Source organism: Poromitra crassiceps (assembly GCF_964638095.1).
Source record: "Poromitra crassiceps genome assembly, chromosome: 2".
In the NCBI taxonomy this organism is placed as follows: domain Eukaryota; kingdom Metazoa; phylum Chordata; class Actinopteri; order Beryciformes; family Melamphaidae; genus Poromitra; species Poromitra crassiceps.
This window is the reverse complement of record NC_139624.1, coordinates 73397477-73413982: the sequence shown is the minus strand read 5'-3', so window position 1 is coordinate 73413982 and position 16506 is coordinate 73397477. Positions and strand designations below refer to the sequence as shown.

The following is a 16506-nucleotide window of genomic DNA, read 5'->3' as shown; positions in this document are numbered from 1 at the left end:
AGCAAAACATACTGTTGTAAACAATCACCTTCATTTGCAGAGATGCACCAAAAAACAAACAAAACAATCCTTGGAGCTGGTTAAGTGCTTAACAGCTGTTATGAATTCAAAAAGCTTCTGCAGTTTGAACAAGCATCAACCTCTAGATTCCAACATTGAAGGAGATAATCCTTAATGATAATGAACTGAATTAATCCCAGGCTACTTAAGTAGTTAGAAAATCACAGCAGCAGCAACACAGCATATCTTGTAGTATTTATCAAATTGGTTCCTGCTTGTCAGAATCTGACATTTTGCAAATTAAAATGGAAATACAATTAAAAGTATGTTGTATTAAAAAAAAAGACTAACATTTCACATTTAAACTTAAAACAAACAAAAACACACAAAGGGGGAAAAAAGTTAAATCACCTCAATTTTACATCCACATTCTTGCCATGATCATATTCCTTACAGGCCAGGAGCATTAACAGAGGTGATCATATGATGCTGGTGCCTTCCCCTTTACATCCCACGTGTGATGAAAACAAAATCTCCATTTAATCTAAACAGTTACATCAACACATAATGACAAATGTGCACTCGGGTCCAAAGAGTTGGACTGGTGTAACTACTTCTTCTTCTTTTCTTTTTAACACCACCATCTGAAGGACAACTCAAGGGAGACGAGGCTCCAAGCATGTCAATGGAGAATATTCAAGTGCAAAAAAACATGTCAATGTAGTTTTTTTTTATGATTCCGCATGCTTTCTGCAACTAGTCTGTGTGGGCAGATCAAATGGATACCTCAAACAAGCCTACATTCCGTTTGTACAGCCTCAGCCCCTAGACGGCAAAATGTCACAAAAGAACTCACTGAAAGATTCTAACAAAAATGCATTTCTTGTACACAGAATGTCCAGCTCATGTTTGTGACTGAGAAAAAAGAAAAGAAAGAAAAAAAAGTATCCCTCTACACAGCCAAACACACAACCTAGATCCTTCATTCCTATACAATTAAGTTGTAAAATGCTAAGTCTTTAAACATGCAACACCATTCAATGTTCCTATCTAATTTCTGCTGTGCTATACTCATGGTAACTTCCTCGGACACCAACAGATCTTCGCTAACTAAAACTAGAACTATGCACTAAACAACCTACCAAAGTTGTCTGAGAGACATTTTTCCAAATACTTTTAAGGACACTGATGTCAAAAAAAGATGCTCAGACAATTCCCTGTCAAAGTATCCATATAAAGCACTTGCGTAGCATATACTGTGTGCTCTTCCCTTTGCTCTGGCACAAACGGCCCAGTAGAGAGACAATCTTGTGGGGTAGTACAGCTCTGTGTGTGGGGACAATGTGAACAAGCAATGGCGGCAATCATATGCTTTCAATGTCCTTGAAAGCCATATGACAGTAGTAATGATGTCATGCAGCTGTGATAGAACTTTTGTCATATGCCTGAGCCCCTGGCGTCACTCCAGAATATGATGCCGAGACTTAACCCTGGCTTTCCTCAAATCCCTCTACTTAAGCTCACACCATTTTTGGGATTCCTTTGATCTGGGTCCAGCTCGTTTATAGAGGCAAAGGGAACGTCACTTCCGGCTTCAGCACTGTACCAGAGATGATCATCCGCCAATAGTTTTACTTAGTCAAACCAAACGGTTCAGCTAACGCTATAATCGAGGGAGACCATAGAACATTTCACTCAGACCAAAAAAAAAAAAAAACATTGAAAAAATATTTTCCTTAAATCCACAATTTTCTACATTTTGGTCCGAGTGAAATGTTATGTGGTCTCTCCTGTTTCTAAATATATCTGAACCGTTTGGTTTGAACAAGTAAAACCATGTTTATAAGCATTTTACGAAATGCCTATGGGAAAATAAATGACGGATGAAAATCTCTGGTACAGTGCTGAAGCAGGAAGTGACGTTCCACTTTGCCTCTCTATTGGCATTAAGAGGCTAAGAAAGAACCACGCCCACATATGGAATTAGATGAATATTGGCTAGAGAGGTCCACTTCAAGTTGTAGGCTAACGAGGGTAAATTACTTCACTTATGAACTGTCTAAGGTAAATGCATCGTGCATTAAATAAACCTAGCCATTTCTGACCTGCACTTTCACAACACATTCAGCCAAGATCTCTCTTTACCCTCTGATAGCTTTTCTCATTTTAGAGTAAGTCTACACAGTGCACTTACTTGACAGTCTTAAAGCCTTTACTACATGCAGATACAAGCATTACAGATAGTGTTGTTAGGCCTGAGCTGTGGTGCAGTTTTTTTGGCAACATTCCTAATGCACAAAGATTTCGCTTTGTTATCTTAAAGTTACTTATTTGTATGTAAATTTAAACAAAAAAGGTTCTATACATCAACTCGCTTTCAACAGCACTAAAAACAGCATTTTGTCAGTACCTTTAGGCTTTTGAACGTTGTAAAACGGCTACGTGCAGCCACACAATTTGTTTCCCTAAAGCAATTTCTTTCACCAAAAATGTTGTAAAGCCTCCGGCAGACTGGCACATTTTGGCCCTCTTGAAGACATTTTTCATGTGGACTTGGGCCATTCAGCGTGACACGGTGAGGGACGGCCATATAAGCACAGCAGTTGGGAGAAATGTAGTGCCATAACGATGTAGTTTACATAGTGTTACAACGCCAGCCTAGTACATGAACAATTGGCTCCCAGCAGGGAATGAATACAGTACGTTGGCATGATACCAGTACAGATGTAAATGACAAAAAGCCAAGCCTGCTCCAAGGCAAGGTGAATATCCAGTGGGATAAGCTAAGGGCATGAGTACAAATGTCTATCTAATCAAAAGAGATAAAGGATGGACTGCATCGATTGGGTGAGAAGTTGGCCCCGTAAATGTGAACTGAGAAGCCATACTGCTGTGAACAATGTGGGAGAGGTTTGTCAGTCAGGTCAGCTAAGACAGTACATCAATGCATTCCCACTGGAGAGAGAGAGGGGCCAAACTGGCGTAAGAAAAACTTCATCCGCTGAATAACCACCGGTGCATCTAAACCGCTGCACAGAGACAGTGCCTCCACGGTCTGCAGGAGGAACAAGCTCCTCTCTAACCAACGCAGCAAGCTCAAGTGTTCAGGTCACAACACCAAACTACGATTCATGCAGACCAACGTGATGCTAGCTGGTTTACCCAGCTAACTTAATTATTATCTATGAGTCCCTGGACTTTAAATTAGTTGTGTTTACTCTGCCACACAAATACAAGGACCCAGGGAGAGTGACCAGGGGAGGGAAGCACCCCCCCCAACATGGAGAGTGACCAGGGGAATCCCCCCCCCCCAAGCAGTAAACCTAGGAGACACACTGTTCATGTGATGAATACAACTGGGGGCTACAATTAATGTTAAATCATCATTAGTGTTTTCTTGATGTTACATGAAATGCACGGGATGGCCAATCATCACTGTTATATGGCACAGTCTTGTTATTCAACCAATGGCACCATATAACAGTAGACTGACTGGGGTGAGAATGCTTTTTTTGCATTGGTCAGCCACGTCACACAATCCGATGAATAATCAAACTTAAGATTATCAAAATTGGTCAGTCTGCAGGGGGCTTTGTTGTTGATAATCATCTAATTTCAAACTATGGATGTAAAGCCTGTTTTAATTTTCCCTCACTGAAAAGGTCTTTAAAATATTCAATTGGCAAAAATTCAATGAATTTTCAAAATCAACCAAAGTCAAATTTGAAGTGAAACCTTATTTTTCTACAGGCGCACATTTAACGGAGAAGTTGAACATGTGAAAACCTGCTCTGTTTGCACCACTGGATATTACAATTTCCCATAGGATATTAAAATACATGTTTCATGTATGCATCTAATGTAAGCAACTAAGATAACTTTGTTGTACACCTCCGCCACATTCCTGCACGAGATTCTGTGTAGGCCTGAATCTGTGGAAGTAGAACCACCTGATACTGACCGATCCCAAATCAAAAACCCTGAACAGTGGAATGGAGGACTGGACAGTGACAAGGTCACCTGGACACAAATCAAGAGCCACCAGAACCAATCATCTCAAAACTACGGTTGTCTGTAAACCTTGTTTAAAATCTCTTAACTGAACCCAAAAGTGCAAATTGCTACCATTGTCCTGTCTTGTGTGTCCTCAGTAGTGCTTCTCCTGCAGATAATCTTTCATCTTGTTGGGTAAAGGCAGTTTCTGAATCAGGTCTATGCGAGTATACTGTCTGATGACAAAGCGACACAGGTACTGCAGGGAGCGCACTTGCATAAAGCGAGACACGGGGTTGGTCAGTCTGACAGGGTAGGTCGCAGACCCTGGTAAGCGAGACCTGGAATAGCAAAAAGCTCCGTTCTCCGAGTCTTTGATGGAGTGTTCGATCAGGTCCACGATGGACGTGTGGCCCTCCACATCCGGTTGCTCGTAGAAGCTGAAGCGTCCATTGGAGTGTTCGATGCGGGTGTGGAGGGTTTTGCCCTGTGACCGGAAACTCAGGCTGAGGAGGTACCGGTCGTCTGAGCTGTCCCTGACCAGGAAGGAGCCGTCGGCCAGGTTGACCAGCTTCTCCTCTGCCTCCCACCGGGTAATGGGGCCCCAGTACCAGCCCTGCCTGGCCAGCTTCTTTAGCTCCTCGGTCAGGCTGGTCACCACCATGGGCCCGCTGGTCTGCACCGAGTCGTATACCCGACTGACCCCAGGAGCCGAGTTGGGGTCAAAGTTGAGGTGGTGCCTTACCCTCTCGGCTACCCGACTGTCGGCAGAGCTGAACGCTGAAAAAATCCTGGGAATCTCTCCATTAATAGTCACGGGCGGCAGAAGTGGAGAGAGGGGTGGGGGGACCTCTACTCTAGAGCTTTGGAGCATCACTCCAGCGGAGCCAATGAGAAGGCCATTAACCGAGGTGTCCATGAAGAGGTCTGGAGGCATGCCGGTGACCAGGTCATGTTCCTCCTGGCCCTGGTCCGCGTGGAGGGACCCACTGTCCGCCTCAGTCACCACCTCCATGGGAGAGGAGCTTTCCAGGCAGAACGAGTGCGACCCTTCGGGGTACATTCCCTCATCTAAAGGCATAGTGTACTGGATGTAGTCCTGAGGCGTCAACCCCAGTACCACAGGCACATCATGTTCGTCGATATTCAGATGCAGCTCGCCGTTTTGAGGCTGCTGGAGATTCTTTATGGATTCGGCCTGGTCCTGGAACAGCCCTTCCATCTGGAAGTCGTGGAAATCTTTCCGGACGCCATTCAGGTTGGGACTCGGACTAGGAGAGTGAACCATGGCTTTCACCTTCACCTCCATCTTGATACACGCCTCATCGGAGTTGACAGAGCGGAGGGGCCAAGGCGAGGGGCTGTAATGGTGGCTCCTCAGGGATGCAGATCTAAGGGGTCTCTGGGCTTTCACATCATTGAAGCTGATGGGCACAGAAGACGAGGAGAAGGTGTCGTCGTCGTCCACAGAGCCCATAGCCGACGAGCCACCTTTCACCTTAGCCTTCTGCTTGGCAGACAGCCTCCTCTTTAGCGATCCCATCAGGCTCTCGCTCTTTGAACGGCCCTTGTTCTGGCCGCCTTTGTCCTCTTCTCCGCCGAGCTCACAGCCTGAGAGGTCTTTGGTGTAGCAGCCGCCAAAAAGCGACTCCTCCTTGGAAAAGTCCGTGGTCAGCGAAGGCTGCTGGAGCATGACAAAGTCACCCTCCTCTTTGCCCTTTATGTTGAGGGACTTTCGGATGGTTTTAAGGCTTATCTTCTTCATTCTGGCAGGCCCTCCGGAGTGGGGGCATGGGATGGCTCTCCTGGTCTCCTGATGAAAGTGCTATCCACAGTGTCCTCCCATCAGGCCGCACAAAACTACTCATGCATATAGTGGAGTCGTCATACCCTGTAGCAGGAGAAACAAAAACACAAATCAGTGTATAGAGTACTGTCCAAACAACAAAGCTTTTCCACTGCCTTTTGCACACACTCTACTGTACCATTAACCTCAACCCATTACAGAGATAAATCATATCATTAATAAGGAGCAGCTCAGCACGCATATCACAGCATGTTGAATACATTTCAAAAATACATTTCACATAATACAGGAGCACCCATATTATAGCACATTGAATACATTTCACATAATAATATAGGAATTAGGGTTGACCCCAAAAAAATTTACGCTTCGAAGCTTCAATCGTTGCCATGGTAATCGGTGCTCAAATCAGCAATCAATGCTTTTTTTCCTCCCTCCTCTCCTCTCCATATGCACACTGCACAGCCGGCTAACGTGAGGTGTGTTTTTTGGCTGGGTGGGGTCGTGCGGGCCAAGACTGTTTTTAACACTGAGAATTTTACTCCTCCCCACCACCGGCACATGCCGTGCCTTGCTTTCAAACGCCCAGCAGCCAGGCAGCAGCCGCAGACAGTGATCTGCGGACCTGAAAGAGCGTGCTATAAACTAGGGCTGCTCGATTAATCGAATTTTAATCTAGATTACGATTTGGGCTGTCCACGATTATGAGAACAAGATAATCGACATCAAACGATTTTGCGGCTCTTGTCTCTCTCGTTCTGTCTTGTGTTATAAATCAAGCGCACCCCTTCCTTTGCTCGGCCCTCCCCCTAAGCCCAAAGCACCAGCTCGAGTTGTGAAATGACTGGGGACGTTTCTCCTCCCCGCTTATTTCCGTGGTAGCACAAGAATAAATGACAGAAGTCACAGAAAGAGAGCCGCTGGTCGAGAAGAGAGGTGAAACAACGTATGTGGGGTGGAAACACTATGGTTTCGCAGAGTTTAAAGGTCCTTACACTGCGCATATCTTGCACTGTTTGTTCCAAGTCTGTGGCTGTGACAGGTGGGTCAAAACTCGCATCGCAATTCGTGCTGTATATTCGCATCGCTCTTGATGTGTAACTGATGTGTAACTTACACATCAAGAGCGATGCGAATATACAGCACGGAATTGCGATGCGAGTTTTGACCCACCTGTCAAGATATGCGCGGTCGTGCAGCACCCCGCAACACGACCTCTCCCTCTGTTTAATCACTTGAAATCCACTCACAAAGTGGTCTATGACCAAGAAATAACGCTAAACGAACAAAAAGACAAAGCCCCATCTAGTTACTGCCACCGCATACAGTCATGGATTCAGGACACTCTTTACAATGCGACCGCATATTCAACAGCTAACGAGCTCACAGATAAACATTAACAATAGCCTATTATGAACCTAAACGTAAGTCGCTTTGGATAAAACCATCTGCCAAATGAGTAATTGTAATGTAAACAAACGTTACTCAATAGCGTTCTCATTTGGTTAGATTTGAGGTTTAAGGACTACTAGTTCAGATGTTTACCAACATATTGAATGTAGATTAATAGTTGCAGTTGGTTGTGGCAGTTCACTGTAACATAGTAGGCCTACATATACTGTATATTTATTTATTTCTAAATCTTTGCACTTTTATTATTTATTTTCACTTATTTATTTATTTATTTATTTTCAATTATATCTAAAATCCAAAGACATCCAATGTTAAAAAGAAAAGCCAGTGTCAATGTTCAATAAATTCATGATGTTCTCAATGTCAATGAATAATCGTGTTAAATAATCGTGATCTCAATATCAATCAAAATAATCGTGATTATGATTTTTGCCATAATCGAGCAGCCCTACTATAAACATGAAACTAACATACACTTCTTTCCTATTTTCAACCCAGTGTGAGTAATGTTACAAGTGTTGCTGTTTATAACGTCATGAAGTAGCAGCAGTGACAAACGCAGCTCTGCTTGGTGAGCTCAGAGAGCAGGGAGAAGTCTGCGTTGAGCTAACCTGAATAAATTAACATTTCGTGGCAAATAATATCCACAGTCCATGTCTAATGCTTTGATGGCTACGTCGGACTGAATGCATTTGGATGAAAATCGGGACAGATTAGGAGCTTTTTGTCATAAGTTTGTAAGCCTAGAAGAAAGTTTACTATGAGCCACAGACGGTGCTGAGCCCCTGTTTTCAACCCAATGTGAGTAGCCTACATGTTTGTTCCTCTGTTTGGCTGTAGTGTGTTGCTGGCTGTGTGTCACAGCACTGCTGTTGTCTGATAAAGTGATATTGGAGCCACCACACAGTGTCATTGCCACAGCCGAGAACGCACAACGATACTAGGGATGGGCATTTTAAGCAATTTAAATACTCGAGCACTCTCCTTCTATTATGAACGAGTGCTCGAGTACTCGCGCGGGGGGCGCGGACTGTGTGATTACTATGGTAATGACTGAGCAGGGGTAATCTGCTGTGGGGCTGCTCACACATAATGTTTGCATTTTTGCATGGAAAAAGCGCTACCTGGAGCATTTTTTGTCAGGAGAGGGACTGACTGTGATATTAGGTGACGCTAAGCTAACATCTAAAGCCTACCTTTAGACAGTATCTCCGATGGTTGGATTAGCGCTTTGGAGCAGACAAGTTGTGAAACAAGCGAAGGCATTTGATTTCCAATACATGTCCATTGTTGCTGAATAGTGATCACCATGATGCGATTGTCTCCCAAAAAGTGATTCTTTCTCCACATTTCTTGTGACTAACGTTATGGGAAACGACAGTGTAGTCAGTAAACTAGTGCAACGTTTTGAATGAGTTTTATCGGGCGTGCGCTATGAAGAAGCGTGCTTCTCATTCGGGAGAATTATCTCCAGCCACCATTTTCAGGAAGAGCTGGAAAACTTCCGGTTAAAACTTTCAAAATAATGTTACTTAAACAAAAGTAAATAGCTTATTGATGCACGTTGGGAGGAGAAAGGGTATTTCAACGAATGAAGCAGCATCCTTGTATCAAAATACTCGTTGTGATGTTATATGGCGTGAAACTGTGGCTGTAACGCATTACTCAAAATAAATAAGGTTACAATAAGCGTTTTATTTTGAAAGCAACAAAGCGGATAACGTACTTGTACATTCTGGCTGACTTGACGCCCGGCCGTGCAGTTGCTGCCAGATCCACATGACTATGCGTGCGTAGATCTTCTATACCATTTTTAAAGGGGTGGGGAGTGGGGCGAGTACCCGAACAGCAGAAACATTACTCGAATACTGACGTTATGAACGAGTGCTCGAGTACCCGAGTACTCGCGCCCATCCCTAAACGATACTGGAGTTTTTCTTTTTTGTGTGCACCCAGACCACCCCCGCGGAGACCATAGATTCTAGAAGGTTCGATTATGATTGATTTTATCTCCCCCAATGCTCTAAATATGGTATTCTGGACAGCCCTAATAGGAATATCACAAACAACAGCACAGCACATTATTGTGTATGGGCATATCGAAAAAAAAAATATTTTTTCTGAAATGCATTACTTATGCAATTATCACTGCTTTGTCAGCTGTCAAAATGCTGTAACAGTTTTGGCACACCATGATTAAATCAGTATCGAGGGAATGTTCAACTTTTAAGACCAAAATGAGGCTACTTGATAATCAGCCAGCTGCAATCTGATTACTCACCATTTGCCTGAAAATGGTGACTCAGTTGGATGGGCTAGGTTCCACTTCCACCACCTTTCATTTGATGCTATATAAAAAATAAAAATAAACACAGAGAGAAATTGTCAACACACTTGTGATCAACCATACATTGGTAACTTAATTCACGTGCCGTACGGTATATTGAAAGGCAGTTTGTCCCATTAATAACTAGCAGCAACGTTAGCAAGGTTTGTACTGACCTGGCAAGGCCTACGCACACAACAGCATTAGCGCAGCTAAGTTAACGCTACTCATCTTGTGCTTTTCATGACAAAATTATAACAATGAAAGACTTCAGCTGCGATTTCCTCAGCATACTTTTAGTTAGTAATTGTACACTATACAAGAATATTTACTGCAGAGTGCAGACTACGTTAGCTTGTCACTGTTAATTAACTGATGTTAGCTTGCTTGGATGCTAACAGGAACCATGTAATGTTAGCAAGATTGTTAGCACGTTAGTAACAAGTTACATTCACCATCTCAGTCTAACGTTACATTTGAGAAAAATGCAAATGGTATTGTTTCTTACCCTGTCAGTTGGGTATCTGCATTTCTTGATCTGTTAAATACCCAAAGGTGCCCGCAAAGTTTGACATTTGTTCTGTACAACGCGTTCATGAAAGGTTTGCTAGCTAGTTGGCTAATGTTAGCTTGTTACCTAGCCAGCTAAGCCAATCAGCTAGCTTAGTTAACGTTAGCTCTTGAAAACATAATACCTTCCCTTCTTTAGTCGGCTTCTGCGTCCAGACGAAAGAAAACGCGTTTATATGGCTACACTCAATGTTTGTTTTCACGTACGAATGTCAATTGGCATAAAAATTAGACAATAGGGCAACATCTTTCTGACTAGGTTGGCTAATACTTTCTAGCTTACGGCCTCTTCCTTTCTTCCTTTGTTGCCTGTTGAATTGTGGGAACAGATTCGGCTACAGCGAATCAGACACATTCATACAACTGAACATCAGGGCCTGAGCTTCTCTGCATCTCAGAAATTGGGCAACATATTTGGAGGGGTCAATAACAACAACAACAAAATAATAATAATAATAATAATAATAATAATAATAATAATAATAATAATATACAGCTTAATAACAACCAGATTCAAGGTTATTTTAATAGCCAAAGTGAGTAAACATGTTACAAACGAGGAATTTGTGATCACAGCAATAGCTAAAATATGGAGCAGACAGAAAGACTATAAATTAGCTAGTTGTTGCATAAAGTTGCCCAGTCAGTTCTTTCACAATGATAGCAGAGGCATATGGCAGCTTGCTGCACCACATGAACTCAGCAGCCATGCGCTCTCTGAAATCCTTTTGTATTTGTACACTAGGACCAGAGATTCTTTTCTTTAAGGTGCGCTGCTGCTATACTTCACAGATGCTGGACTTTAAAATGCATGATCCAAGTTATTTGGACTGTTCAAAGGAAGATGGAAATGGCATGGGGAGGTTTACAGTAATGTAAGAATTGTTATTATATCTCAAATTGTCCTTTCATCAGGTGGGTCCTGGCTTAGCCTACTGATTGTTTCTATGTAGATATGAATTGAGCGCATGTACGCAGGCTAATTTCAGATACAGCTGCTTAATGTGTGACGACCCTCACTCCCACTCTCCTGGCCCTGTCTTGCAGGAGCCTGGTGTTGGGGTCGTGAGGCTGGGCCTGGTGTACTGCTTGGTCTTAAGAAGACCTTCAGACCATTCACTCTCTCTCCCTCCTCACGATACACATTTTCATTTTCATGTTCTGTTCTTTTGTTTAATGTTTGTGTTTTGTAGTTATTTCCCCTTAGTTTTAAACAAAGAATGGAAATTATTGCAATTTGAAATCATCTTTATAGCACAGCAATGTGCAAAGAGGAAGTAATTTCTTTCATAGAATTATGCAAAGTTAACCTAACATAGTTAGATTAAAATCATGATTTCCAGAGAGAGATTTCCACTATCCACAGATATCAACTATTGCCTACAGTACTAGACTATTTTCCCCTCATGCCGGCCTTGCTTAGCTTTAATGCAAGAAAGCCATTCTAATTTGTATTCCAGAAACATCAAGTTGACTCTCCAAGTATTTTTCGAATAACTATTTGAGATGACAGCTACAAGTTGAACTCTGAAATGATACATTGGTTGCCTAATTAGTGTCAGTATTGTTTTAAAGATTGTGTTTACTGCTGCCAGGCTAATTTGGTCCATATACTTAACATTACATTGTTTTTTTCCACACTGTCAAGTGTATGGCATGCCTTCCCCAACCTGCTTAAGCCGGCTGTGTGCAGCAGACAGCCTCTATGCAAAGACTCTAATTACCAGGCCCTATTAGGGTTGATCAGGCTGCCTTCACTTGATGTGGCACAGGATGGGAGTGTGTGTGTGTGTGTGTGTGTGTGTGGGGGGGGGGGGGGGTTGTGGGGGTGTGTGTGTGTGTGTGTGTGTGTGTGTGGGGGGGGGGGGGTTGTGGGGGTGGAGGAGGAGGGAGGGGGCACTTCTTAGATAGCACCAAGGACATTGGCAAGCGAGGATGCAGTGTTTCTACAAGCTAAATTAGACCTGACAAACAAACTTTAGCCCGGATGATATTTGCTGCCAGACAGGGAGAGTAAGTAAACATTCAGCTGTGGCATAACCCAGTCCGTTTTGTTTTGACAGGATCGACCAGATCAAACAATTACTAATAGTCGCCCGTTTTCAAGTTTACATAAATGTAATGGTTGGATGCATCTGCAAGATGTTGTCTGGGAGTACAACATGCAAGGGGCGCTCTGGAGTATTCCTCTCTCGAGATCAATATAAGCACCCCTCAAAGAAATTGAATCTCAAGTCAAGCTGTAACATTGTAGTCTTTGCACTAAGCCATACCGTTTAATGAGACACCTCTGTATGTAACATGTTTCATGTTCATTTCAAATGAAAGCTTATCAGCCATAAATTATTTGCTCAATGCATCTGCACTTGCTTCAGCTCGCCTCAGTCCTTTGACTTGACTTCTTTGCCGATGGGGGGATTGTCGGAGGTCCCTACTCTCATATCCTCAACACTTGCAGCGGAGCGGAAGACGGGTACAGCAGGCATGTCAAACAGTGACAGGGCCAGTGGGACCACTTGGGTTTTTGTTTCCGGAATGACTGTGGAATAACATGGCAACCGCTTGCCTCAAAATACAGTCTGCACATTTTATGGAATGGATGATGTCATTGTTTTGGTGTCTCATTATGATTTCAGTACGCAAAACCAGTTTGTTTGTTTTTATCTCTTTTCTTCTTCCAGTATTTAAGAATCAGGGAGTGACCCATGCCAGGGCTAAATCAATCCTTCCCATTGCCTTTGCCCTCCTTGGAGAGGGGTTTTAAAGAGATATTCAAAGATGATGCATTACTTCCGCCAGCTGCATCTATTCACCTTATGCAGAAGAGACTGTCCGGCTTGAGAGACTAACAGGAAGTGTAAATACAATCGGAAGTTCTGATTGTATTTACACTTCCTGTGACTCAAAACCTAATCTGACAAACTAGGTTTGACAGGTGAGTCAGACTAGTTTGAGCAGGTAAAACAGCCAGCGTTTTGAACAGGCGGGGCTGCATAAGGTGAATACATAATGTAATGAGTCAGCTATAGAGACTTGAGCTTAATCCAAATATCTGGATGGATGAAAATTAAAATAAAAAAGAAAGAAGAAGAAGAAATTGTTCATGCTCCTATGTTCCTCAGGTCTGCTGGAATGTCACCCTTGATTTCACATAATTAATTTTAGTGGTAACTCCTTGTATTTTGATGACATATGGGTTGCTGTATTTTGGACAATTACAATAATTAGCTGATTCGACCTTGTTTTGAAGACCTGGAAGGGTAACAACCCAAAAAGAATTAGCAATGTTTTTACTCTTGCTAAACATTTGGTGATAGTCTAGTATTATAGTAATTGGACTAACTGCTAATTTAAGTTTCAAGTAAAATTTTCACCACATTTATATTGCATACATTGCATGCATGCATTACATGACAGTAATGACACCCCCCCTCCCCGCCCCCCCAGGTTACAATACATTTAGTCACTGCTTACAATTACCAGACAATAGTTTTCACATTAAAACCACAATATGACTAACCCTAATAGGCTATGTATTGGTCAGGGATGATCAGCTTTAACCATGCTTCCACCATAGTGGAGAGAGTTTTCTAAATCTGGCTTCCAATTATTTAAATGGTCATGATTTCTCCACTCGTAGTTCAGCCCTGCATTCATGATAGCCTGAGGTGGTTTTAGTTTCAAGGATTGGCATCTGAGTAATGTAGCCTGCATGGTGAAAAATAACCGACAGTTTTGTGTGTTTGTTTTAATTATGATTTATGGTGTTAAAACTCTTAAATTTGACGTGAAAACATTGGCAGTGGAGGGTTGAAGCGAACAACACACAACACATACCTTAACGTTGAGCCAAATAGTTTTCTATATCTTAGAGTCAAATGTTTTACCAGGAATATGAATGAATGAAAAACATGTGGGGGGTGAGCAGGTGACTGACAGACACCCCACCCCTGTTTTCAGTTATTTAAATGGAAGATTTGCTTCCTGTCTGCTGCTGATGCGAAGAAACAATCTGAGACCACACAGTGGTTGTGTCAAACATGATGCGATGTACTTCTTGAAACAGACTCACAGCCATGGAGAACTCACAGTCTGACCCTGGGTGATGTATTTTTCCAGCAGATAAAAGAGGACCTCCTCCGTTGTTCGGGATGTGGGAGCCGTCCCTCAGAAGAGGTGCTGTTGTCTGCGTTGAAAATATGTCAAAAAGAGGTTACATTGTATTCTCATTGGACATCTGTAGAATGTCAACAACATTCAAACAAACTCAGTCTCTGTGTGCAGTATCAAATGTTGGAGGAACGGAAATAAAAATGTGAAGAAAGTCTTGGCTTCCATAACCTTGTGAGAATTGAACTGTTAAAGCAGGTCTGGGGAAAAGAAAACAGCATCAGCTACAGCTACAATTGGTAAAGCAAATGTCCCTCATAGGCTCTTAATACAAACATTGACTGCAATATGTAAATGCTAAACATGATTGTTTTGTTTACATTGAGCCAAAACATACATTATGAAAAGCAAACCCTTCACAAATCTAGGTGTCTATCTAAATTGTATAATGGCCAAATAATCCCCCCCCCCCCCCCCCCCCCAGGATTCTCAAGTACTGTCACATCAAATTATAATTTGCTAAATTTGTTAATTATCAGCCCCTCATCTGATGAAATAGAATATCTGCATCACATCTCAAGTGTGAGATTTCCACCAATTGGATGAGCCCAGACTACACAGAGTATGAAAAGAATGTATGCCCCCATGCGTGAGGCAATGCACATCAACTTTGATTCTTTTTAGAACATCAGTGTTTGGTATACGATTAATTTAATGACGAGATAATTTGGGTGGTGTCAAAACTTTACTCAAAAGGTCAGCAGTGAAAAATACTTTATCAAACATTTCTCCAAAGATTGATCATCCTGGCAAGAAAAATAATTTCACCATGATACATTTAAAAAGATCAGATGAAACTCTCATTGATATGCCTGCCACAGACATCCTAGAACACTGGACTGGAGGTCTGCCTAAAGGAGAGAAAAAACGGTTGCCTTGCATAATTATTTTGCCCATTTCTCAAATTAATATGCAAAGCAACAAATAAAAAATTACACAGCTGACACAGCTTCCTATAAATCTACACAGTTTGAGCATGTGTGCATGCATATAGCCAATGAGAGAGAGAAGCAGTTTGTATCCCTTCAGTAGCCAATGAGAGAGAGAGAGAGAGATAAGCAGTTTGTATCCCTTCAGTAGCCAGTGAGAGAGAGAAGCAGTTTGTATCCCTTCAGGAGCCAATGAGAGAAAAGCAGTTTGTTACTTTGTCAAGTAGCCTAACACAAGTTACAAATTGAGTTACATTTGATTTATTTATCAAAGCAAATATTTAAATAAAGATACAATCATTTCCTATAATCGAATTGTGTGTTTTTAACCACTATAGAAATAACCACTATAGATGACAATACCAAATGAAAAAGATAACATTTAATTTTGGATGGTTAGTGACTTCACGGTTGAAATTATTTTTCAGGATGGTTCCGGGGCAGCGACGTCATTCTGCTACTGCTGTTATTTTGGTGAAAGAAATGCAAAAGTAGTGTAATAAATGAGTTACTCTACACAGACAGTATTGTAAAGTAACATTACTTTCAAATAATCCACTGACTACTGAGCTCTCAAGGTTGGGGGTTGAAAACTGCCATAATTTAAAGATGTAATCAAAAATGTAATCAGACTTCCTTGACAAATGTAACTATAATCTGACACACTTTCCAAATGTAATCTAGGCTGATTATAGTTACTCATTTTTCGCAATCTGATACTGATTACATCATCATTGCATGTAGTCAATAGTTACTACCCAACCCTCTGTATGTAGCCTATGTGTAATTCTTCAGAGAGAGAGAGAGAGAGAGAGAGAGAGAGAGAGAGAGAGAGAGAGAGAGAGAGAGAGAGAGAGAGAGAGAGAGAGAGAGAGAGAGAGAGAGAGAGAGAGAGAGAGAGAGAGGTCGCAGGCGGCTGCATGGTGTGATCATCTCATAACAAGATAATGACACATGCTATACTAAATCACAACAAACGACAGGTTTCTTTGGGACAAAACGACAAAACGTTACCTGTCTAGAAACAAACGCAAACAAATGCGTGTGTTTCTTGAACGCACCCCGCCTCTCTGCCGGAAATGGAGTGACGCTGGCGCGTTCGTTGAAAGAGAAAGCGAACGGTTCAACCAGACGCTGTTATTTGTTGACATGGCACTGACAGACATAACCACTCCATCTGCTGAACAACCGACAAGCGATCGTTAATTAACGTTACGCTTTTAAAGTATTTTATACTAGCAGTGCCGCGACAATATACTGAGAAATGGAGTTATCTCACCTTATAAAGAAAATAGGTA

The 16506-nt window shown here is 42.1% G+C and overlaps 2 protein-coding genes across 2 annotated transcripts in view; one reads left to right on the top strand and one right to left on the bottom strand.

Moving 5' to 3' along the window:
* Positions 1 to 1770: 1770 nt before the first annotated feature.
* socs6a (suppressor of cytokine signaling 6a) lies at positions 1771 to 5824 on the bottom strand. Its single transcript, XM_083653910.1, has one exon. It carries the CDS (start codon positions 5756 to 5758, stop codon positions 4148 to 4150), a length of 1611 nt encoding a protein of 536 aa, XP_083510036.1. The 5' UTR covers positions 5759 to 5824; the 3' UTR covers positions 1771 to 4147.
* Positions 5825 to 16447: 10623 nt separating this feature from the next.
* rttn (rotatin) overlaps positions 16448 to 16506 on the top strand; it is a 65270-nt gene continuing 65211 nt past the window's right edge. Inside the window, exon 1 of the mRNA XM_083650655.1 lies at positions 16448 to 16503. Within this exon, the coding sequence (XP_083506781.1) occupies positions 16473 to 16503 (31 nt within the window). The 5' untranslated portion in view covers positions 16448 to 16472. The remainder of the gene's footprint in view (positions 16504 to 16506) is intronic.

Bases quoted from the DNA above. Each gene is read 5' to 3' on its own strand.
- socs6a (XM_083653910.1), bottom strand. From the start codon at position 5,758: ATGAAGAAGATAAGCCTTAAAACCATCCGAAAGTCCCTCAACATAAAG.